Below are 24,306 nucleotides of genomic sequence, written 5' to 3' on the forward strand. Positions count from 1 at the left end.
GTTTTGATGACATGATGAATCTCAGCAGACTCCTGAAGAAGTGCTGTTGTGCTTTCTTCGCAATTATATATATACGATTGTCTAGAACAAGTCCTCTGAGATAGTGACACCCAGGAATTTAAAGTTACTGACCCTCTCCACCCCTGATGATTACTGGCTCATGGACTGCCGGTTTCTCTTTCCTGACAGTTCCCTGAGAGAAGTTGTTGTTTTTACACCACTCAGCCAAGTTTTCAATCTCCCTCCTGTATGCTGATTCATCACCACCTCCAGCCCATAACAGCGGCGTCATCAGTAAATTTGTATATGGTGTTGGAGCTCTACTTAGCCAGTATTAGGTGTAAAGCACGTAGAAAAGGGGGTTAAGTACACATCCCTGTGGTGCTCCTGTGCTGATGAAGATTGTGGAGATGTTTTTGCCAATCTGAACTGACTGGGGTCTACAAGTAAGGAAATCCAGGATCCAATTGCACAAGTCGGTAGTGAGGCCCAGGTTTTGAAGTTTACTGCTTAGTTTTGAGGGGATGATGATGTTAAATACCGAGCTATAATCAATAAAGAGCATCCTGATGTATGCAACATTGTGTCTAGATGTTCCAGAGTTGTGTGAAGAACCAACGAGATAGCATCTGCTGTAGATCTGTTGCTTCTGTAGACAAATTGGAATGAACCCAAATAGCCACTCAGACAGGAGCTGATAAGCTTCAACATCAGACTCTCAAAACACCTCTTCATTGTGGATGTAAGTGCCACTGGGCAATAGTCAATTAGACAAGTTGGCATGCTATTCTTGGACACCAGTACAATTAAAGCCTGCTTGAAGTAGGTGGATACCACACACCACTGGAGAGGTTGAAGAGATCCTTGAATACACCAGCCATTTGGTCGGCACAAGTCCTCAGAACTCAGCCAGGTACTCTGTCCAGACCAGATGCTTTCCTTGGATTCACTCCCTTGAAGGTAGACCACACATAATCACTAGGATACTGAAACCAAAGGATCATCAGGAGACATAGGGGTGTGTGATGGTTCCTCCCTGTTCTGGTGATCAAAGCCAGCATAGAAGGCATTGAGCTTGTCCCGTGTCATAAGATTTAACTTTGTAGGAGGTTATGACATTCGTAAGCACCTCCCATTGATTTAATTCTAGTCTGGATTCTCCACTTTGCCCGAGAGATGGCTTTCCGGAGATCATACCTACACCTCTCATAGCATCTCCAGACTTGAATGCTCTCAGCAGATTCCAGATTTCATTGTTCATCCAGAGCTTCTGACTGGGGAAAACCTTGAATGACTTTGTGGGGGCACACTCATGCACAGCTATTTTAAATAAGTCTGCAATGACCCTGGTGTAGTCATTCAGGTCCTCAGATAAGTTCCCCAACGTAGCCCAGTCCACTGACTCAAGGCAACATTGTCCAGAGGGCACATTTAGTATGGAGATGGAAGTAATTTCTTTAGACAGAGGGTGGTGAATGTGTGGAATTCATTGCCACTGACGACTGTGAAAGCTAAGTCATTGTGTATATTTAAAACAGAGGTTGATAGGTTCTTGATTAATCAGGGTATCAAAGGTTTTGAGGGAGAAGTCAGGAGAATAGGGTTGAGAGGGATAATAATAAATCAACCATGATGTAATGGCTGAGCAGGCTCAATCGGGAAAATTTGCCAAATTCTGCTCTTATCTCTTATGGTCTCATGGTGTTTTCTCATCACCCCCTTCTTAGGTGGGATATATTCCAGTATGACAAGAGTGTCCTTGTATTGACCTATAAAGTGCATGAGTAAAGGAGAATGCACAAGTTACTGGGATACTGTAAATAGGTACAAGGTTGTGCCCTCATGGCAGGAATCAAAGTGCAGAACAGTGCAAGTAAAATGGAACTCTTAATTAAGACTGCAACAAAAATATGTTTATGATCAACACACAAGACATTCAATCCCATCAGTCAATGATTTCATTGAACTTGAACCTTCATTGCTTCAAATCTTCCAAACAATTGTTCATCTCAGTTTGGCAAAAGAATAAATCAAGGAAGGTAGTGCACCCGTGGTTGACAAGGGAAATTGGGGATAGTATCAATTCCAAAGAAGAAGCATACAAATTAGCCAGAAAAAGTGTCTCACCTGAGGACTGGGAGAAATTCAGAGTCCAGCAGAGGAGGACAAAGGGCTTAATTAGGAAGAGGATAAAAGATTATGAGAGAAAACTGGCAGGGAACATAAAAACTGACTGTAAAAAGCTTTTATAGATATGTGAAAGAATTTTTTGAGGACGTAACTAGTAGAGTGGATAGGGGAGAACCAGTGGATGTGGTATATTTGGATTTTCAAAAGGCTTTTGACAAGGTCCCACACAGGAGATTAGTGTGCAAACTTAAAAGCACATGGTATTGGGGGTAAGGTATTGATGTGGATAGAGAATTGGTTAGCAGACAGGAAGCAAAGAGTGGGAGTAAACAGGACCTTTTCAGAATGGCAGGCAGTGACTAGTGGGGTACTGCAAGGCTCAGTGCTGGGACTCCAGTTGTTTACAATATAAATGACTTAGATGAGGGAATTAAATGCAGCATCTCCAAGTTTGCGGATGACACGAAGCTGGGCGGCAGTGTTAGCTGTGAGGAGGATGCTAAGAGGATGCAGGGTGACTTGGATAGGTTAGGTGAGTGGGCAAATTCATGGCATGCAATTTAATGTGGATAAATGTGAGGTTATCCACTTTGGTGGCAAAAACAGGAAAACAGATTATTACCTGAATGGTGGCTGATTAGGAAAAGGGGAGGTGCAACAAGACCTGGGTGTCATTATACACGAGTCATTGAAAGTGGGCATGCAGGTACAGCAGGCGGTGAAAAAGGTGAATGGTATGCTGGCATTCATAGCAAGAGGATTCGAGTACAGGAGCAGTGAGTTACTGCTGCAGTTGTACAAGGCCTTGGTGAGACCACATCTGGAGTATTGTGTGCAGTTTTGGTCCCCTAATCTGAGGAAAGACATCCTTGCCGTAGAGCGAGTACAAAGAAGGTTCACCAGATTGATTCCTGGGATGGCAGGACTTTCATATGACAAAAGACTGGATCAACTAGGCTTATACTCGTTGGAATTTAGAAGATTGAGGGGGGATCTTATTGAAACGTATAAAATCCTGAAGGGATTGGATAGGCTAGATGCAGGAAGATTGTTCCCGATGTTGGGGAAGTCCAGAACGAGGGGTCAGAGTTTGAAGATAAAGGGAAAAACTTCACAGAGAGTGGTGAATCTGTGGAATTCTCTGCCACAGGAAACAGTTGAGGCCAGTTCATTGGCTATATTTAAGAGGGAGTTAGATATGGCCCTTGTGGCTACGGGGATCGGGGGTATGGAGGGAAGGCTGGGGTGGGGCTCTGAGTTGGATGATCAGCCATGATCATGCAAGCTCGAAGGGCCGAATGGCCTACTCCTGCACCTATTTTCTAAGTTTCTATGTTTTCTATTTCAGTCAGGTGCACTATCTGCCTTAACCACTTCAAATGTAAACATTCTCCATTTAAAACCAGTAAGATTGGAAAGGGAGGCTGATATTAAAAATATTTCCAGTGGATCAGAAAAAGAATTCTCTGAAATGAGTTCAGCAAAAAAGCAGCAGCAAGGAACATGAGACAGCAGACTTGATGAGAACTTTTAACAAAGGGATTGTGGTCCATGGCATACTGAACCAAAACAAATTTACAAGAGTACAGGGTTTAGGGTGCCTGTATTTTCATAATTGAAGCTTGATTTCAACTGAAAAGAAATGAAAATTTTAAATATTTGAACACCAGGTTATAACTGAATTTCTGAGATAAATAAAATGACCATGCAAATTATGCTCTTGAATGCAAAACTAGAAATGAGAACTAAATTCACATAAAGAAATTTCTGGGTTCCTGTTCAGCAGTAAGCTGAATAGAACCAAAGGATGCTGATAAACTTGCACATTTGTATTATCCCATGCATAACTAAAGATATGTGTATGGCTAAACAAAAACAAACTTTTTTTACAACAGCCCTCAAGAGGATTTTCCAATTGTCCATCTTGCTGTAGAATTACGGTGGCACTCAAAGAAAAGTCAGAAATTCAACCTTCACTTTACTCATTTTAATAAAAATGTAAAATATTACAATACAAATCAAACAAATTCCAACCGGGCAACAGTTCTGCCATTCTACTTACAAAAAGTCCCAGAAAATTTAGCAATCGTATTGCAATATCCAGCTGTCAAAGCAGCATGATCTGAAAAGTCTTTGCTTAGAATATCTCTTCTTCAAAAAATGTTCCCATGTAGATGGGTATAATTTATTAACCTTGGTATCTTCCTGGTTTCATTATCACGGCCTTGGTGGACGCATACTGGGTGGTGGAGGACCTGAAAGTGAGTTAGACATATTAGAACCCACTGCATCTGATTTATACATATTTAATTAAAAATGAGATAATATCAGAACAGGGCATTTTCAGCTTGAACCTACATTTGGAAGTTAATATGTACAACAATAGTCTGCTAAGTTACATAAGTATAGGCACGGCGAGTGACAACAATTTAACTGGAGTGTGCATCCAGGATTGATTTACAGGATTCTGAACCAGGAATTGTTTTGTCAGTATTACAAAGGGGGACATGTTAAACATTATGGCATGCACAGGACTGATAAATCCCCAGGATCAGATGTGATCTATCCCACGTTGGTGGTAATAGATAGCTGGGGCCACAACAGGTAACTTGTTAGCCACAGGTAAGGTAGGGATCACTACAGCCTGTTGAGCTTTAAACCAGTTCCATGGAAATTACTGGCAAAAATTTGAAGAGATATGCATTTGGAAAGACAGGGGTTGTCAGGGATAATCAGCATGGCATTGCAGGGGGAAATCCTGATTTTGGTAAGATTTTTTTCTGGGGGAAGTAATTACCAAGTTTGATGAAGGAAGGATGGTAGACACTATCAAAATGGGCCATTGTTTAAATAAACATTAACTAAAGATCCAAGGCAAGTGGCTAACTGCATTCAAATCTGAGTGCTAAGGTATAAAGATCATAGGCATAAGAGCAAAATTTGGCCCATCAATTCTGCTCCACCATTACATCAGGGCTGATTTATTAACCCTCTCAACCCCATTCTCGTCTTCTTTCCATAACCTTTGACGTCCTGACAAATCAAGAAGCTATCAATCTCTGCTTTATATATACTCAATGACTTGGCCTCTACTGCAGTCCATGGCAGTGAATTCTAGAGATTCACCACCCTCTGGCTAAAGAAATTCCTTGTAATCTCTGTTCTAAATGAATGTCCTTCTATTCTGAGGTTGTGCCCTCTGGACTCTCTCACTACAGGAAACATCCTCTCCACATCCAGTCTATCTAGGACCTTCAATATTCAACTGGTTCCAATGCGATCGCGCCCCTCCCCCCAATTCTTCTAAACTGCACCGAGTAAAGGCCCAGAGCCAGCAAACACTCCTCATACATTAACCCTTTCACTCCTGGAATCATTTGCGTGAAACTCCTCCAGATCCTCTCCAATGCCAGCGTATTTTTTCTTAGATAAGGGGCCCAAAACAGCTAATAATACTCCCAGTGCGGTCTGACCAATGCCTTATAAAGCCTCAGCATTACACCCTACTTTATATTCTCGTCCTCTTGAAATAAATGCTAACATTGCATTTGCCTTCCTTACCACAGACTCAACCTGCAAGTTAACTTTAGGGAATCCTGCACAAGGACTCCTAAATATCTTTGCATCTGATATTTGAATCTTATAACATTTAGAAAATAATCTACACCTTTATTCCTTCTACCAAATTGCATGACCATAAGCTTCCCTCACTTCCATTTGCCAGCTCTTTGCCCATTTTCCCATACTATCCAAGTCCTTTTGCAGACTTACTGATTCCTTAACACCACCTGCCCCTCCACCTATTATTTACAAACTTGGCCACAAATCCATCAATTCTGTCACCCAAATCGTTGGTATTTAATATGAAAAGCAATCACAACACTGACCCCTACAGAACATCACTTGTCAACGGCAGCCAACCAGAATAGGCCCCCTCTATTTTGACTCTCTCCCTCCTGCCAGTCAGATAATCTTCTGTCCATGCTGGTATCTTTTCTGTAATACTATGGACTCTTGTTAAGTAGCCTCATGTGCAGCACCTTGTCAAACACCTTCTGAAAACTCAGGTAAACATTCACTGACTCCCCTTTGTCTACCCTGCCTGTTACTTCCTCAAAGAATTCCAACAGATTTGTCAGGCAAGATTTCCCCTTAAGGAAACCATGCTGACTTCAGCCTATTTTATCACGTCTCTAAGTACCTCAAAACCTCATACTTAATAATGGACTCCAATATATTCCCAATCAATGAAGCCAGGCTAACTGGCTTATAATTTACTTTCTTCTGTCTCCCTCCCTTCTTGAAGAGTGGAGTGATATTTGCAATGCTCCAGTCCTCCAGAACCATTCCAGAATCTAGTGATTCTTGAAAGATCATTACTAATACCTCCACAATATCTTCAGCTACCTCACTTAGAACCTGGGGTGTAGTCCATGTGATTTATGTACCTTCAGACCTTTCAGCTTCCCAAGCACCTTCTCATTGGTAATAGCAACTTCACTCACTCCTACCCCCAAATGCTTTTGAATTTTGCACATACTGCTAGTGCCTTCCATAGTGAAGACAGCTGCAAAGTACCCAAGTTTGTCTGCCATTTCTTTGTCCCTCATTACTGCGTCCCCAGTGGTCCAATATCCACTGTTGCCTCTCTTTCATTCTTTATATATCTGAAAAAAAAATCATTTTTGATATCTTCATATGTCATCTTTTCTCTCCTTATGGCTTTTTTTTCAGTTGCCTTCTGTTGATTTTTAAAAGCTTCCTAATCCTCTAGCTTCTCACTAATTTTTGCTGTATGCTGTCTTTGATTTCCCGTCAGCCACGGTTGCCTCATCCTCCCTCTTTTTTGGAATTTATCTATCTTATGCCTTCTGAATTGCCCCCAGAAACTCCCATTGATAAAGTGACAGACTGGGGCTCAAGTTGATAGCTGCCCAAAAGTCAAACTATATGAAGATAGGGTGGTGAAGACAGCAAATGGCATACTTGCTATAATATGCAAGGGTAGAGAATATTGAAATCGGAAAGTTATCTTGTAATTTTACAGAATGTTGGTTAAACGTTCAACGGTGAGAAAGGCTGGCTATTAAAGTTGCAGAACTTCAACCCCCAAAGAGATTATGACAAAAAAAAATTTAACGTGAATGGGAGACAAACCTCTGAAACAAGATGGTGTGTGTGTGTGTGTATATATATATATAAAAAATGACATTGACATGGCTGTAACTACTACACTCCATGTTATCTCAGAGCAGCTGGATAGCTGAAAGGTAGTGCAAGCAGCCACAGAGCACGGTTAACCCTAACTCCAATAAGTCCCCACGATCAACATATAACACATCAACTTCTGGAGTATTTAGGGCTAACATAAATGCCCACTCATCAGGTTTGGCTCAGAAAGAAGTTTCCGTATGAATGAGGATAGTTAATGACAAACCAGGTTTTCATTGCTATTTTTTGGCTTTTGCCTACAAATGCCCAGGTGTTAAATTCTATTTCACAATTTGCTGCTGAAAGATTTGAATTTATGACCAGTTGCTTGCCTAGTGTCATAACTAGCTATGAGGCCAGCTGGGGAATTAAATTTGGATATATTCTATTAGTCTGTAGATAATAATTTCAGATCCGAATCAAACAGTAGCCCAAACTTGCCTCTCATTCCTGGTGGTGGTGGTCTCATTCCTGGTGGCATTCCCATTGGTGCTCCTCGGCCAGGAGGCATTCCCATAGGTGGTCCCATAGGCGGCCGCATACCAGGAGGAGGGCCCATCATACCTGCAAATCAATTACATACAATGTTAGAGACTTGAGCACAAATGCAATGAGTCACTCTCCTCTTCCTAGTAAAAAGCATAGAGGTCAGTTCCATGGAATGCCACTTTCACACTAGGGTGACCAATCTGCGTACACCGTAAACAAATACACTGACCGAGAGAAGGTGCAGGGAGAGATCTAGTTTCCTGGGGCAATAGGGCATCTGGGAAAGGTAGGATCTGTACAGATCAGACAAACTGCACCATACTCGCCCTGGACATGGGTAGTTTTACTTAGAGGAGTTAAACTAGATTTCCTAGGTGATGGGCTGTTGACCAATGATTCAGAAAGAAGTGAAACCAGAAATGGAAAGAAGGAAAAGTAAAAAGGAAGGCAAAGGAACGAAAGATTGGAAAAGAAATGGAGTTGACCCTGCTTGATGGTATGTATATAAATGCCAGAAGAATAGTGAATAAGGCAGATGAATTCATGGCACTAATAAACTCACAGAAATATACCTTCTCTCATGGAAACATGGCTTGGAGAGGGTCACAACTAGAAGCATTAGACTCACAAATGAGATGGCAAAGGGGATTACAGGAGAGGTTGACAACATTTGTTCAACAATCACAGACATGAGAAATTACATGTGAAAGACCATCACATGAGACTTTATGTGCAACTGAAGAATACAAATCAAGTGAACAATACTAGTGCAAGGGAAGAGCGCATTTTAACTAAGTCACTAACAACAAAAGAAAAGCACTAGGACAGTTATAATCAGAATTAACCCAGTCTATCCCAATACTAAAAATGCACTCATAAAGAACTTTGGCAGAACGCAGAAAAAAAAAGGGGTTGTAATTCCAGATTTAGTTTTAGGGAATGAAGTTGAGCATGTTGGAAGTGGGAGAACATTTTTATAGCAGTAATCATTTGGTTTGTCCAGCATGGTTATGGAAAAGATAAAAAAGAACATAAGTTTTAAGTTGGCATAAAGCCAATTTTGCTAGAATAAAAATTGTTTCAGAAGTGAACAGCATACACCCATTTGAAGAACAGAGATGGGAAGCATTCAAGGTGTTTAGTACAAATGTTCCCTGAAATAATGTGGATCGCCAAATCTATAGTCCTCTTAAATTCAAATGGATAAGATTCAGCAAAAAAAAAGCAGCTTGCTTTGGACAGCAAAAGCATGACACAGTAGACATTAAAAATGAAATTTGGAAAGCAAGAGCTAGAATGGAAAAATATTAAGGGTCTCGGCGCGAAACATCAGCTTTTCCATTGTACTCTGCCTAGTTTGCTGAATTCCTCCAGCATTTTGTGTGTGTTGCTTGGAGGCATAGATTCAACAGATTTGGGAGTTTTCAAAGGAAGATGAGGAAAACTCAATGTCAGGGGTCTGGATCTGACAATGGGGAAGAGTGGTAAAGAAAGAAAAAGGAGTACGTATTTATAAACAGAAGAGATTCTGCAGATGCTGGAAATCCACAGCAACACACCCAAAATGCTGGGGGAACTCAGCAGGTCAAGCAGCATCTATGAGAAGAAATAGCAATCGACATTTTGGGCTGAAACCTTTCAGTCCTGATGAAGGGTCTCTGCCCAAAACGTCGACTGTGTATTCCTTTCCATAGATACTGCCTGGCCTGCTGCATTCCTCCAGCGTTTGAGACGTATTTATAAAAAGCTGGGGCATACAGGTCATAGACCTGGTGCTGAAAGGCAGGATTAGGCTGCAAAACAAAATCCATGTTTAAACAGACACAAAGACCAATCAGCTACAACGTTCTGTGAGAAGCCATAACTGCACCAATGTGACCGTTGGCAAAAATCAAAGCTTTGAGTATTTAGCTCCTAATAAGCAGCTTCCTACCATAGGGGCATCAATCATAAATTTAAGCACTAAAGTACATTTTTAGTGTTGATTTACCGCATCAGATCTTCTGCAGCAGTGCAGAGCTACTATTTGAACCTTTCAGTGTTACTCAACATATACAGTAACTATTCACAAAGTTCACCGACTGGACTTCAGAGTTTTTTTTCCCTTGTTCAGATAGGGCAAATCTTGCGCCAACTAAGAGCAGGTGGAAAAGAAAGAAACTATGAAGTAATAAAAGTAAAGGTTGACAGCTTGATTCTGTTGTAGTTTGTCAATACAGTATACTTATAACAAACTGTCCTGATACCCTCCAGTAAGCTCCAGTGTACCATCACATTGCCGTCAGTGTGTTGCGTTCTCACCTGGTGGTGGTGCTCCTCGGCCCAGTGGTGGTGGGCCTCCACGGCCCGGTCCGTACTGTTGAGGTGCTGCTGCAATACTGGATGTAACTGCAGCTGCTGCAACTGTTCCACGTGCCTGGGGTGTCATCACCTATTTATACCAGTATGAACAGCATCAATAAACACCAACTTCTGACCACTGTAAATATCACATCCCAAATTTGCCAGATTTGACAAATTTATGATGCACAGCCACTTCTGTAGCTATTCTTATCATGAGATTAGTTCACATAAGGCATAAGACTCCTGTACTTGTAATCTGCAGCATAAATAATGTACTCAGTGGAAAATTTTCCAGTCAACGGAAAGAGCCAAGATATATCAAGGACACCGTAAAAAAGTGCTGGCAGATTTTGTAATCAGTAATTATTTAGACTAATGTGCAACTAATTTAAACTGGAAAATAATTTCCCAGCAATAAATTTCAGTTCATATTAATATATTCCTTTGTAAGGGTATAGTACGATGCACGATAATCGTTGCTATAGGGACAGAATGATGTACAAAACTAATTAAGGGATAAATAATAAACTTCGGTTTCAAAATCAGCAAGGGCAGGCAAGTCACTGCTCTCAGCACAAGTCAATCAGAGTCTTTTATACGGAAGATGCAACCATGTTAAATAACTAGTTTACTGTGTCATACTCTGGCATCTTAATATCTGGGTACAGACCAGTCAAAGAAAATTAAAGCATTGCAGTAGATAAATGACAGAGAACGACAGTGAGGAAGATTCGCACCTGCTGAGATGGTCCTCCTACTCCTCGGACAGGACCTGCCAACCCAGCTGGAGCCTGTGGCATTGGTGCTCCAGCAGGGACACCACGACCCGCTGCTCGACCAATACCAGGACCTCCGGCTGCACCAGCAAGAGGCACGCGAGCAATTCCAGTCTGCAATTAAGAAGGCACGTGTAATCCAAGATGTCCGAACAAGTGAACAGCTACAATCCAAATCTAGCAAAATCTCTAATATTCAATGCCACCTCCAATTCCTCTCCCCACAGATTTTAAGTTGTACACACAATGGGCCAAAGAGCATGATACCAAATATACACTGATATAAAATGTTTTAAATCGGTGCTTTACTGCCAGGACACACTTCTGTTGTTGCCTCTCAAATTGATCCTCAGTTGACATCAACCTCCACCTCAATCCACTGCAGCATTCTCACCACTATAAACTGGCTCAGTGCACTGTGACAATGCATTACCCCTCTCACACACACTTGTATTAGCAAAGACTATGATCAACAGGGACAGTATTAAAAAATATATTACTCCGGATGAGTAAATGCACATTGTATTAAGGTGAATTATTGTCACGGGTACACTGAAACCTCATTCTCCTGCCTATTCCCCGTAACTTTCACACTCTGACTTATCAAGAATCTGTCAACCTCTGCCTTTAATACACCAATGACCCGGCGTCCACAAACGCCTGTGGCAACAAATTCCACAGATTCAACATTCTCTCGCTGAAGAAATTCCTCATCTCGGACATCCCTCTGAGGTTGTGCCCTCTATTCCCAGACTCCCCTACTATAGGAAACATCCTCTCCATATACACTATCTAGAACTTTCAACATTCAATAGGTTTCAATCAGATCTCCCCTTATTCTTCTAAATTCCAGTGAGTAAAGGCCCAGAGTCATCAAACACTCTTCATATGACAAGTCTTTCATTCCCAGAATCATTTTCATGAACCTCCTTTGAACCCTCTTCAATGTCAGCACATCCTTTCTTAGATAAAGGCCCAAACTGCTCACGATACTCCACGTCAGGCCTCACCAGTGCCTTATAAAGCCTCAGCATTTCATCCTTGTTTTTATATTCTTGAAATTAATGCTAACATTGCAGTTGTTTTCCTCAGCATTTACTCAACCTGCAAGTTAACTTTAAGGGAATCTTGCACGAGGCCTCTCAAGTCCCCTTGCACCTCAGAATTTGAATTTTTGCCCTGTTTAGAAAACATTCCTTCTACCAAAGTGCATGACCATACACTTACCAACACTGTATTCCATCTGCCACTTCCTTGCCCATTCTCCAAATCTGTCCAAGTCCTTCTGCAGATTCCCTGCTTCATCAACGCTACCTGCCTCTCCACTTTATCTTTGTACTGTCTGCAAACTTGGCCATAAAAGCCATCAATTTCGTCATCCAAATCATTGACATACAACGTAAAAAGAACCTTGCAGACACCATTAACCATCAACAGCCAATCAGAAAAGGCTCCCTTTATTCGCACTCTTTCCCTCCTGCCAATCAGCCAATACTCTACCCATGTAGCATCTAATATCTACCGTGTAATATCATGGACTCATAGCTTGCTTCTTGGCTTCAAATATTCCACAACATTTCTTTAAAGACATTAAATAATTGCAACAGCCACTACTTATAGCACATCTCCGAATCACCAGTAAATACAATACCATTTGGAAATCATGTTAACTGAGAGTGCAAACTGAGCATTTCCTTAGAAAATCGGGATCATTCTTATTTATACTAGAATTATCCAATCCCCAGAGCCTAGAAAGAAGATCCTTACATCTTTTGGAGGAGGTCCTTCCACTGTCATGGAAACCAATGTCTCACCACGTAGCAAGACTAGTCCAAGAACCCGCTTCTCTTCCCGCTCAGGTTGTTTGGAGTTCTTTGGCCTGATATAGGATAGCAAAAGGATTAGTTTTCGAACAACCTAAAGATTCATAATTAAACTATTTCCACATCTCGTAAGTGTAGCAAGGCCATGCCTTCAATTTTATTAAATCACTTACGTTGCAAGAAACATAAGGTTGCTACAGTAGATGATTTTAACTTTCCACATACTGACTGGAAATCCCATACTGTAAAAGGACCAGATGGGATAGAGTTTGTCAAATGTGTACTGAAAAGTCTCCTTCATCAGTGTGTAGAAGTCCCAACAAGAGAGCGTGTGATACTACATCTGCTATGAGGAATGACACAGGGCAGGTGACAGAAGTTTGTGTTGGGGAACACTTTGCATCCAGTGACCACAACACCATTAGTTCCAAAGAAGATATGCAAAGAGATAGGTCTGGTCTGCATGTGGGTTGAGATTCTAAATTGGAGAAAGGCCAATTTTGACGGTCTCAGAAATAATCTGACAAGTGTGGATTGGGATAGGCTATTTTCTGGAAAAGGCATACTTGCAAGTGGGAGATGTTCAAAAATTTAATTTTGAGAATACAAAGCTTGTATGTGCCTGTCAATATAAAAGCTAAAGGAAACAAGTGTAGGGAACCTTGGTTTTCAAGAGATGTTGAGGTCTGGGTTAAGAGATAAAAGGAGATGCATCGCAGGGATAGGTAGGAACAAATGGGGTTCTTATGGAGTACAAAAAATGCAAGAGAACATTTAAAAAAGAAATCATGAAGGCTAATTAAAAGAAGGCATGAAATTGCTCTAGCAGACAAGTTGAAGGAGAATCCTAAGGGATCTTACAGGTATGTTAAGAGCAAAAGGATTATTGGGGACAAAATTGGTCCTCTGGAAGACCAGAATGGTAATTCATGTGGGAAGCCAAAACAGATGAGGGAAGATCTTAAGTGCATTATCTGCATCTGTATTTATTCAGGAGACAGATGCACAATCTACAAAAGTGAGGCAAAGCGGCATCAACTTTATGGATCTTGTACAGATTAGAGGAAGAGGTGTTTGCTACCCTGAGGCAAATCAGAGTGGATAAATCACTAGGGCCTGAAAAGGTGCTCCCCTGCACCCTACCAGAGATATTTAAAACATCCTTAGTGACCGGAGACGTACCAGAGGAGCGGAGGACAGCCAATGTTGTTCCGCTGTTTAAAATAGGCTTAAAACAGAAACTAGGAAATTATAGGTCGGCAGGTCTGACATCAGTTGTGGGAAAGTTATTGGAAGGTACTCTAATGAACCAGATATATATGTATTTATATAGATACGGACTGATTAAGGATAGTCAGCATGGCTCCATGCGTATTAGGTCATGTCATAGAGCTTTTTGAGCAAGTTACCAGGAAAGTTGATGAAGTCAAGGCAGTATATGTTGTCTACATGGATCTAGTAAGGCATCTGACAAGGTCCCCCATGGGAAGCTAGTCAAGAAGGTTCAGTCGCTCGGCATTCAGGATGAAGTAGTAAATTGGATTAGACATTGGCTTTGTGGGAGAAGCCAGAGAATGGTAATAGAGGGTTGCCTTTCTGACAGGAGGCTTGTGACTAGTGGTGAGCTGCAGGGATTGGTGCTGAGTCCTTTGTTGTTTGTCATCTGCATTAATGATCTGGATGATAATGTGGTTAACTGGATCAGCAAATTTGCAAATGACACCAAGATTGGGGTTATAGTGGACAGTGAGGAAGGTTATCATGGCTTGCAAAGGGATCCGCATCAGCTGGAAAATGGTCTTAAAAAATGGCAGATAGGATTTAATGCAGACAAGTGCGAGGTTTTGCACTTCAGTAGAACCAATCAGGGTACGTCTTACACAATGAACAGTAGGGCACTGAGGAGTGTGATAGAACAAAGACATCTGGGAATACAGGTATATAATATGATGAAAGTGGTGTCATGGGTAGGTAGGGTCGTAAAGAAAGTTGTTGGCACAGTGGCCGTCATAAATCAATGTATTGAGTACAGAAAGTGGGATGTTACGTTGAAGTTGAACAAGACATTGGTGAGGCCTAATTTGGAGTTTTGTCTGCAGTTTTGGTCACCTACCTACAGGAAAGATGTAAGCAAGGTTGAAAGAGTGCAGAGAAAACTTACAAGGAAATTTCTGGGTCTGGAGGACCTGAGTTGTAAGGAAAGATATAATAGGTTAGGACTTCATTCTTTAGAATGTGGAAGATTGAGAGGGGATTTGATAGAGGTATACACAATTATGAGGATACAGATAGGGTAAATGAAAGCAGGCATTTTCCACTGAGGTTTCGTGGGACTACAACCAGAAGTCATGGCTTAAGGTGAAAGGTGAAAAGTTTAAGGAGAACATAAGGGGAAACTTCTTCACTCAGAGAGTCGTGAAAATGTAGAATGAGCTACCAACACTTTGCAAGCTCAATTTCAATGTTTAAGAGAAGCTTGGATAGGTACATGGGTAGCAGGGATATGGAGGCCTATGGTCCCGGTGCACATCTTTGGGAGTAGGCAGCTTAGATGGATTCAGCATGGACTAAATGGGCCAGAGGGCCTGTTTCCGTGCTGTACATCTCTATGACTCCAACATAATCAAAACTATCCTAATCCATAAGGCACATGCAGAAATGAGAATTCTCTTAAAAGTATTAAGGATTTGCGCTGACAACGACCCTGGCAGGAAAGACTACAGATAACACAAGAAAACAAACCAATAGTGACTCTTCGGGTACAGCTGCAAGTGCTTGGCTACCTCTAGCAAACCACATATGTACATTTTTCATACTCAGGCCCAGTCACCTATTGCAAGAAAATCATTCAATTTGGGGACCAGTGATGAAAAGTATCTATGTTCTACTAATGTGCATTATCCAGATCATTATTAAATGATGTTGAAGGCCTGTAATGAAATTGCACGAAATGATATCTTCGCTTCAGAAATCTCATTTAAAAACATTAAATATTGAATTTTCTTTGTTTGTTTAAGCTGTGTCTAGTACTAATAATCTAGTACTAGTACTAAATGTGATAACTCATTATTTTAATCGTCATTGGTAGCTACCTCACACCCACACATTTAGCTGTGACTAAGCCCTCTAGGCCAATAGATACCTTTCTGGGTTTACATAATTTTACAGGACTCTTTTAAGCCCCATGGACACACACAATCAGGCTTAGGTATGAAATAATAAGGCACTATTTTAACTTTATTTCAATCATTAGTTTAGAATTGCATCATTAAATGCAACTAATACCATATCAGTTAAAAAAGTATTTAGATATAGCACAGTAACAGCTCCTTCCAGCCCAACAAGCCTGTGTCACCCAATTACACCCATGTGACCAACTGACCCATACATATCTGAATTGTGGGAGGACCAGATGGAAGACTCACATGGTAACGGGGAGAACATAAAAACTCGTTACAGACAGCAGTGGAATTGAACCCAGGTTGCTGGTACTGTAATAACATTGTGCTAATCACTACACTACTGTGCTGCCCCTTATTATCAGGGATGACCTGCTTGTGGTAAATGCAGCAATCCATAATCCATCAAAGTAAACCTACATTTAAGTTTCAATAGTTCCATTTAGTATCAGATAAAGGTATGCAATATACATCCTGAAACTCTTGTTCTTTGCAGATATCCACGAAAACAGAAGACAGCCCCAAAGAATGACTGACAATAAAAACGTTAGAAACCCAAAGCCCCCTGCTTCCCCTCTCCCATGCACAAGTTGCAGAAAAGCAATGTCCCACCCCCACACCCACCTTTCAGCTGCCAGAAATGGAGTCAGTGACTAGGGAAAGGAATCTGTGGTCGAGAATGATTGCTTAGCTAGGAGAATTTACCGGGCATTGCACAAGTAGTGCTGCAATTTAAACAGTGGAAGATCAGTGGTTGCAGTTAATGCTGGCATTCAAATGACAATATTTCAGTTGATACCGCCAAAGGTTGAGGAATATAGAAGAATCTGAAAAGATAAGTTTGGGAAGCATGAGGAGAACCAAGGAGGAAAACTAAATGCAAGTTCTGAGCTGGAGATGCGTGAGGGATAGGAAAGAACTTCAGGTTTGGCCCAATTAACACATGGAAGGGAAGAAACAGAGGCTGCTAATCAAATTAGCTCAATCTTAGTGACAAGCAGTTCTCACACTTAATGGGAGCCAGGGAGACAAAGTGGAGGGATACAAGGTGGCAGTTTGCAGCAACAGAAAAAAAACTAGTTTACCTCTGAGCTGGAATAAGGAGCAATTCTGACAGATTAGCAGAGTCCAAGCATCCCATCCTGCATAGTCTACAGGGTCTAGAGCAGTGGACCTCAACCACCAGGTGCAAAGATGTGCTACTGGGCCGCGAGGAAACAATATGATTTGGCGACATGAAACAATATGAGTCAGCCGCATCTTTCCTCATTCCCTGTCACGCACTGTTGAACTTGAACACCCCCCTCCCCCCCACCTTGTCGACCGGTCGGCAAGAATGTAGTCAATATTAAACCGGTCCGCAGTGCGAAAAAGGTTGGGGACCGCTGGTCTAGAGTGACTACCCGGTGAATGGATAAGCTAGCGAATTGCACATCCGGTCAAGCAACCAGATTAGTTAAGCAAATCAGTAATTATAGAAATAATACAGTAAAGCTGTCAAAGATGAGCTAACAGGGATTCAGGAAGCACAATTTCAGGTGAATTAGAGAAGTTTCTCTACCCCAGGGCTCATCACTGAGAAGTGAAGAGGACATATAATTGTTGGGGGTGGTGGGGACAAGGAAATAATTTCTCCTACTGCAACAAAGTAGCAAGCCCACTTTAGTTACCAGTGGTGAATGTGACCTTGCAATTTCATGTGGGAAGAGACATTAGAGAAGGAGGGAGAGACTGAAGTCAAAGAAGACCAGAGGCCAAGGCTGCAGTATGGTTAACATACTTGCTACTTTGTCTTTTCTGTCCCCATCTAACCCATAGTAGCCAAAAATATACCTCAGTACTGAATAAACTCAACCACCAAAATACCAAAATGAGGAAGCACGAGACAAGTTAAATGGGACTAAAGATAAAAATTCCCAGAACTAGGATTCTAAAAGAGCTGGCTGTAGAAAGTAGATGCAAATCTCTAGACTTTGGATTGGAAATTCAAAAAAGGTAATTCAAGAAAGAAGACGGAGAGAAAGCAGAACCAACAACTCATTTAAGTCAATTATCTGTTATTGGCAAAAAATGTAATTCTTTATTAAAAAGGACACTTACAAAATCATACAGCCTAAACATGCTTATGAAGTTTGATAAATATAACTAGGAATAATAATGCATACAGTCATACAGTGTATTTGAATTTCCAAAATACACCAAAAAGGTTTCAAATAAAATGTTATTGCACAAGGTGTGTGCATAGGTATTAACATATTAACTTGAATAAAAGATTAGGTAACTGATAGTAAATAAAGTGGGGATTAGAGGGTCATTTTCAAATTGGCAAGCTATTTAAAACAATTTGGATGAAGAAATCAAGTCAAATGTAACCAAATATGCTGATGATACATGCTAAGCGAGATGGTAAACTGTGAAGGTATGAGACAGGTTAGGTGAATAAGAACAAACTATAGAAATGGAGCATAATATTGGTAATGAACTATTTCTAAACAATAAAAAGCAGGTTGCTTAAATGATATGACACTATTAAATGTACTTTTTGTAAAGATCTGGGTAGCCTTATACAAGAAGCAATGTTAGGAAACTACTTGGGAGTTTATAAAGCTTTAATGGGCATGAAGGCTCAGTATAAACCAGCCAGTAATCACCATCTTCATAATATACAACAGGAGGATGTCTCTCAGAATACTGTAACGCAGTAACAAAACTACAGCAAATATTCTTCCTCTCCATATAGAAATTAATTTTAAACTTCTTACTTGATCTTCCTGAACTCATCACAATCACATAGGATAAGGTTCATGTGTTTGTCAAATGCTTTGAAGGTTCCAATGAAGATGCGCCCATCCTGAAGGATGCACCTCATTCTGTAGTCGATATGCTGAAGCATCTTACTGCTCTTACCCACCGTCTGATGAGAGAAGTTATTACAGCAAATGGTCATTACACCATACAGACATTTCAAAGCTTTTCTAGCTTATAAGCAGTACTAGATTTCACTTTACCCAGTTTAGACTCAAAACTGATTTCCGCTGATCATAGCTCAGTGACTAGTATTGCTTTGGAGTCACTCTTAGCTAAAGAACAACAGACACCAAGGCAATGATAGCCAGTAATATTTAAACCAACAATCCTTAACCAGAATAACTTTAAAAGCAAAGTAATACAGATTTTATTATATATGCAAGTTTTTATAACCATCATGCCTTGTGTTCTGCCATATTTTGGCAATTGAATTCCCAAGCTTGAAAGTTAAATAAGATGAAAGCTTCACTTAAAACGACTAAACAGGAGGAATTCTGCAGATGCTGGAAATTCAAGCAACACATATCAAAGTTGCTGGTGAACGCAGCAGGCCAGGCAGCATCTCTAGGAAGAGGTACAGTCGACATTTCGGGCCGAGACCCTTCGTCAGGACTAACTGAAGGAAGAGCTAGTAAGAGGTTACTAGCTCTTCCTTCAGTTAGTCCTGACGAAGGGTCTTGGCCTGAAACGTCGACTGTACCACTTAAAATTACTATTTTCTTCACTATGATAAAACTCCCAAATCTTTCCCAATCTGCCCTTGAATCCGCTGCTTGTCTTTCAAAGTTTTAATAAGCACACGTGCCTATATTCTCTTTCTTACCATATTCCATAAAGGTCCCACCCCAAACAGCTTTCCTCTCCACCTGCCAGCTCTTCAATCTTGGGGCAAAGCTGTTCCCTGACCAGTGTCGAGGAGCGTAACAGGGTATACAGTAAGTTAGTCACACTTCTTATGATCCAATATTCTACATTTGTTGCAAACAATTTATGGGATAGAAAAAACAGGGTGATTCCCTTTTGACAATGTTCCAAAGGCCATTTTACTCTTTGACTAGCCATATTATAATTAACATTGTGTTCCAGTGTTTCACACAATTGTGTTATTCCCATGTAGACCATGATTTTTTTCCGCTCCTTTTCACAACTGTAATTTAACCAATATGGCCAAAGCTCCCTTTTCTTTTACAAACCCTTTCGATTTCAGCTGGAAACTCTGTTTACTCTCATTATGTAGCATATGTGATTGCTACCTCTTTTAGTCACACACATCTAGTTATGTAACTTTAGGCAAACTCCTTTTATATTTACAGTGGATTTCAGTTAATGTGGGCCATCGGTTAACAACTTGTAAAGAACAAAATCAAATAGAGAAAATAGTTGGGTTTCCCTTTGTTTATTTGGGACGCCTTGCTGCTTAATTGGGACATACTGTTGCCGAAAAGTTTCTAACTAGCGTCAGTCGTGTGCACTACACTGTGCTTAGAGTGAGCAGTTTTTAAATAGTGTCGCTTGTGTTCAAAAAGCAGTGATTTTTGTCACTGATAGTCAGTAAGACAATTCAGAACTGATTTGCTCACTGCAGTTTCAAGCATTCAGACCTGGAGATGCCAAAACCATCCAGGAGCAAATATTAAAAAATTTCACTACTTCGACAAGTTGGGAACCACAAAGAATTTGAAAGTATCAATAAACATCTTGAATGTTACAATGAAAATGAGGATTTGGAGGATATAATCATTAAAAGCATTTAATGAAGACAGTCGGTGTCTGCACTAGGTACCTGTGCTGATTTTGTTCATTTATAATCAATCAAAAGAACAATTAGGAACTAATACACAGTTCTAGAGCACTGTAGTTGTTTTGATAGTGTTCTAATTTGTTCTGAATATCACTTAAATACAGTTTGTTACTCAGTTATATAGTAGTTTGTCTTTTTTATACTTTATAAATTATTTACATGAAACTTTGGCTGACTGAGACAGCCGCTTAATTGGGCCAAAATGTACTGGCTCCAATGTGTCCTAATTAACTGGAATCCACTGTATTTTTAACTATTTCACATTCTGACTTCTACCTTTATCTTCTAGGCCTCCAATGTCAAGATAGTTTAAATCCTCGCAATACCATCAAATTCAAATGACGCTTTTGTTTTTCCAGAATCCAAATTCCTTTCTCCAACACAAACTCTCCATTCATCTGCACTAACTTTGAGGTCCAGCTTCCTAATCTCTTTCCTGACTCATTATATTTCTGTGTAGTGGGCACGTGGACTAGTGGCCTGAAGGTCATGAGTTCGTGCCCCAGCTGAGGGAACGTGTTGTGTCCTTGAGCAAGGCACTTAATCACATACTGCTCTGCGACGACACTGGTGCCAAGGTGTATGGGTCCTAATGCCCTTCCCTTGGACAACATTGGTCTCGTGGAGAGGGGAGACTTGCAGCATGGGCAACTGCTGGTCTTCCATACAAACTTGCCCAGGCCTGCGCCCTGGAGAATGAAGGCTTTCCAGGCACAGATCCATGGTCTCGCAAGACTTATATTATATTTCTGTGCAGATCTTTTAATCTTTTTCACCTCCTCACTCCCCGTTGCCTAGTGACGCTGGCACTGCAGAGGCACCTAGCCACCACCTCAAAGATCTCCTAACTGTATAACCAACTGCAATGTCATGCTCTGGCTGTTGAGGGGAATCTTCTCTCCCATCATACCCAAAGATAGGTAAGAGAGCAAAATGACCATGGCATCTTCTGAACACCCAGTTGTAATGCAATTTTGTGCTCAGGTAGTTTAAATTCTCTTATAAAAGAACAGCCAAATTATATTATTCCTAAACACCCTCTAACTAACCACTATGAAGACTGCTTTCACTTAATATTTGGGAAATGGGTTAAAATATTTTATTAGCAGAAATAAAAGAACTCTGGCAGAGCTTTAATTTACACAAGCCAAACTATGAGAGGCAGAAATTTGTCATAATTTAAAGACAATCTTTACAGAAAATTAGGTTTCTCCTTCACTAGCATTTAAGAATAATAAAACACCTGAGTGTATTTTGTTGAAAGCATCGTTAATATATATATAAAAAGCTCTTTCAATGAAGCAACCAATTAACTAAAATTAGCCACCACCAGTTTTTGCTCCCCACAATAAAAGAACATTTGTGTGATCATGGGTTTTAGTAAACCTTGTTCTGCTCTCCAGCAATGGAAGCCCAAGTCCTGGTCACCTTCCCCATCACAATGTTCAGCTACAAAGGACAACAGCAAGAACGCTGCCTGTTGGCTATCAATATCAATGCAAATATGGGTGGAGATGAAAGAAAATGACAGAAGCAATCAACCAGAAGCTCAGTCTGAACAGTTAATGCTTTTTGTGAGAGCTTTTATCCACTTGGGATCCAGGGAAAGCTAGCGAATTGGATACAGAATTGGCTTGATGGTAGGAAGCAGAGATTGATAGTGGAAGACTGTTTTTCAGACTGGAGGCCCGTGACCTGTGGTGCTCCCCAGGTGTCACTGCTAGGACCATTACTATTTGTCATCTATAACAATGACTTGGATAAGAAGTACAAGGCACAATCAGTAACTCAGCAGATGACACCAAAACAGATGCTGTCCTTGACAAATGAAGATGGTTATCATGAATTAGAGATCTCTTGACCAACTGGATATGCGGGCTGAGAAGTTGTTGCATTTTGGGAAAATAAATCCAGATAGGACATTCAGTCAACAACAGGGCCTTGGGGAGTGTTGGAGAACAGAAGGACCAAGGAGCACGGGTGCATGATTCTCTGAAAGTAGTGTCACTAGTAGACAGGGCGGTGAAGGCAGATTTTGGCACTGGCATGCATTAATCTGAGTATAGAAGTTGGGATGTTATGTGCAATTGTACAAGATGTTAATGAGGTTGCATTTGGAACACTGTGTTGAGTTTTGGTCACCTGCCATAGGAAAGATTGCCAAGACGAGAGAAGGGGAGCTGGTTGACTGGAGCATAGAATCCAGTGTGATCTCATAGGAGTGTATAGATAGGGTCAATGCACACAATCTTTTCCCCCAGGGTTGTGGAATTAGGAACAAGAGGTTATAAGTGTAAGGCGAGAGGGGAGAGATTCAATGAGAACCTGAGGGGTCATTTAAAGGGTTGTTGAACAGGTAAATGGAAAGGATAAGGGCCAAAAGCAGGCAAATGGGACTACAGTGCTTAGTGTTTTGTGTGTTTTGCTTAGCTTAGACATGAATCTTGATTGATCAATTGGGCCAAAGGACCCATTTCCATTACGCACAACCCTAAACTGGAGTTCAGACTTGTTATTTCTCATACAGTTTAAATGAAACCAGGCCAATTTGTACCCCTGGTGAAATCTGTTTTCTTTACTGTGCAAATGAGTACAATTCCAAAGTTTCATACTAGGAAAGAGAGAGAGAGAGAGAGAGAGACTAAACCCTCGGAATCACTCTTATTATAGCCATTGTGTTTTGCAGCAGTCACCCCCCCCCCCCCCCGGTGTCAGAAAGCCATGTACAGGCTCCACCGACTCACCACCCCCGCCGTCCCTCTCCCCAATACCCCTCTTCTCACAGCCCCATTCACACTCCTTTGCCCCCGCCTGCTCAGTCCTCTCCCATTCTCAACTCTAACTTCCCATTCATTTCCACTCACCCACCTCGATCCTCAGACCCTCTATCACATTCTTCAGCCACAGCCCCGAAAGTCTCTCTCTCTCTCCCCCACCCGCTCACAGCCCCTCTCCCACTACTACCCCACCCGTCCCCGTCCCTCATCGCTTCAAGAGCCCGGGTTCTAGGCCGCAGGCTGCCAACTCCGAAAATTGAATAACTGCACCGGCTGTGTGTGCAATACACTTCGGGCATCGTTTATCGGGGAGCCGGGGCAGGGCATCGAGCCTTCTTACCATGGTTGCGGGCGGGATGGGCGCACAACCCAACGGATTGCAGAGCGAGAAAGGGAAAGCAAAAAATTCCTACGAAAGGCCGCAGGTACCAGTTCGCGCGCCGAGGCCGGAAGTTTGCGCGTGCGCCGTGCCGGCGAGCCCCAAACTCGCTACGCGCGGAGCAGCCTGGGATACTGGCGAGGGCCGGTGGCGGGAGGAGGAGGTCGAAGTCGCGACTGGAAGAGCCGGGTCTGTGTCCAGGACTGTTTTAAATGCAGGAGGCAACGTCCTTCGCAAACCTGTCCTCAGATTCCCTTAAAATGTCAGAATAGAAGGAGGCTATTCAGCTCCTCGAAGTCTGTTGTGCCGCTCAATAGGGATCGTGGCTCATTCGACATTCCTCAAATCCCCTTCTTATACAACTCTTCATTCCCTTACTGATCACCTCCTTAAAATATACACAATGAATCGATCCCACAGTCCTCTGTGTCAATGTCACAGATACAATGCTGAGAGAGAGGTTTTGGAATCGGTATTATCATCACTTGTATTAAGGTATAGTGAAAAGCTTTTCTTGCATGACTGATTGAAGTAGTACAGGAATAAGGTAAAACAACAGAATGCAGAATTAAGAGTTGTGTCCACAATTC

The 24,306-nt window shown here is 41.4% G+C and overlaps 1 protein-coding gene across 1 annotated transcript; it reads right to left on the minus strand.

The window, feature by feature from the left end:
- Positions 1–4,102: 4,102 nt before the first annotated feature.
- snrpb (small nuclear ribonucleoprotein polypeptides B and B1) lies at positions 4,103–23,811 on the minus strand. The gene is made up of 7 exons (XM_072238706.1): positions 23,678–23,811; positions 18,714–18,865; positions 12,717–12,828; positions 10,911–11,063; positions 10,132–10,261; positions 7,783–7,905; positions 4,103–4,385 (listed from the first exon to the last, which is right to left on the minus strand). The coding sequence occupies exons 1-7, from the start codon at positions 23,678–23,680 to the stop codon at positions 4,348–4,350; spliced, it is 711 nt and encodes a 236-aa protein (XP_072094807.1). The 5' UTR covers positions 23,681–23,811; the 3' UTR covers positions 4,103–4,347.
- Between the last annotated feature and the right edge of the window lie 495 nt (positions 23,812–24,306).

This window comes from Mobula birostris, chromosome 2, assembly GCF_030028105.1.
Source record: "Mobula birostris isolate sMobBir1 chromosome 2, sMobBir1.hap1, whole genome shotgun sequence".
In the NCBI taxonomy this organism is placed as follows: Eukaryota; Metazoa; Chordata; class Chondrichthyes; order Myliobatiformes; family Myliobatidae; genus Mobula; species Mobula birostris.

What these genes read in the sequence shown, in the direction of transcription:
- snrpb (XM_072238706.1), bottom strand. An exon ending in GATGAGTTCAGGAAGATCAA is followed by an intron (nt 12,829 to 18,713) that starts GTAAGAAGTTTA and finishes ATCCTATATCAG; the next exon opens with GCCAAAGAACTCCAAACAAC. An exon ending in AAGGACCTCCTCCAAAAGAT is followed by an intron (nt 11,064 to 12,716) that starts GTAAGGATCTTC and finishes TCTTAATTGCAG; the next exon opens with ACTGGAATTGCTCGCGTGCC.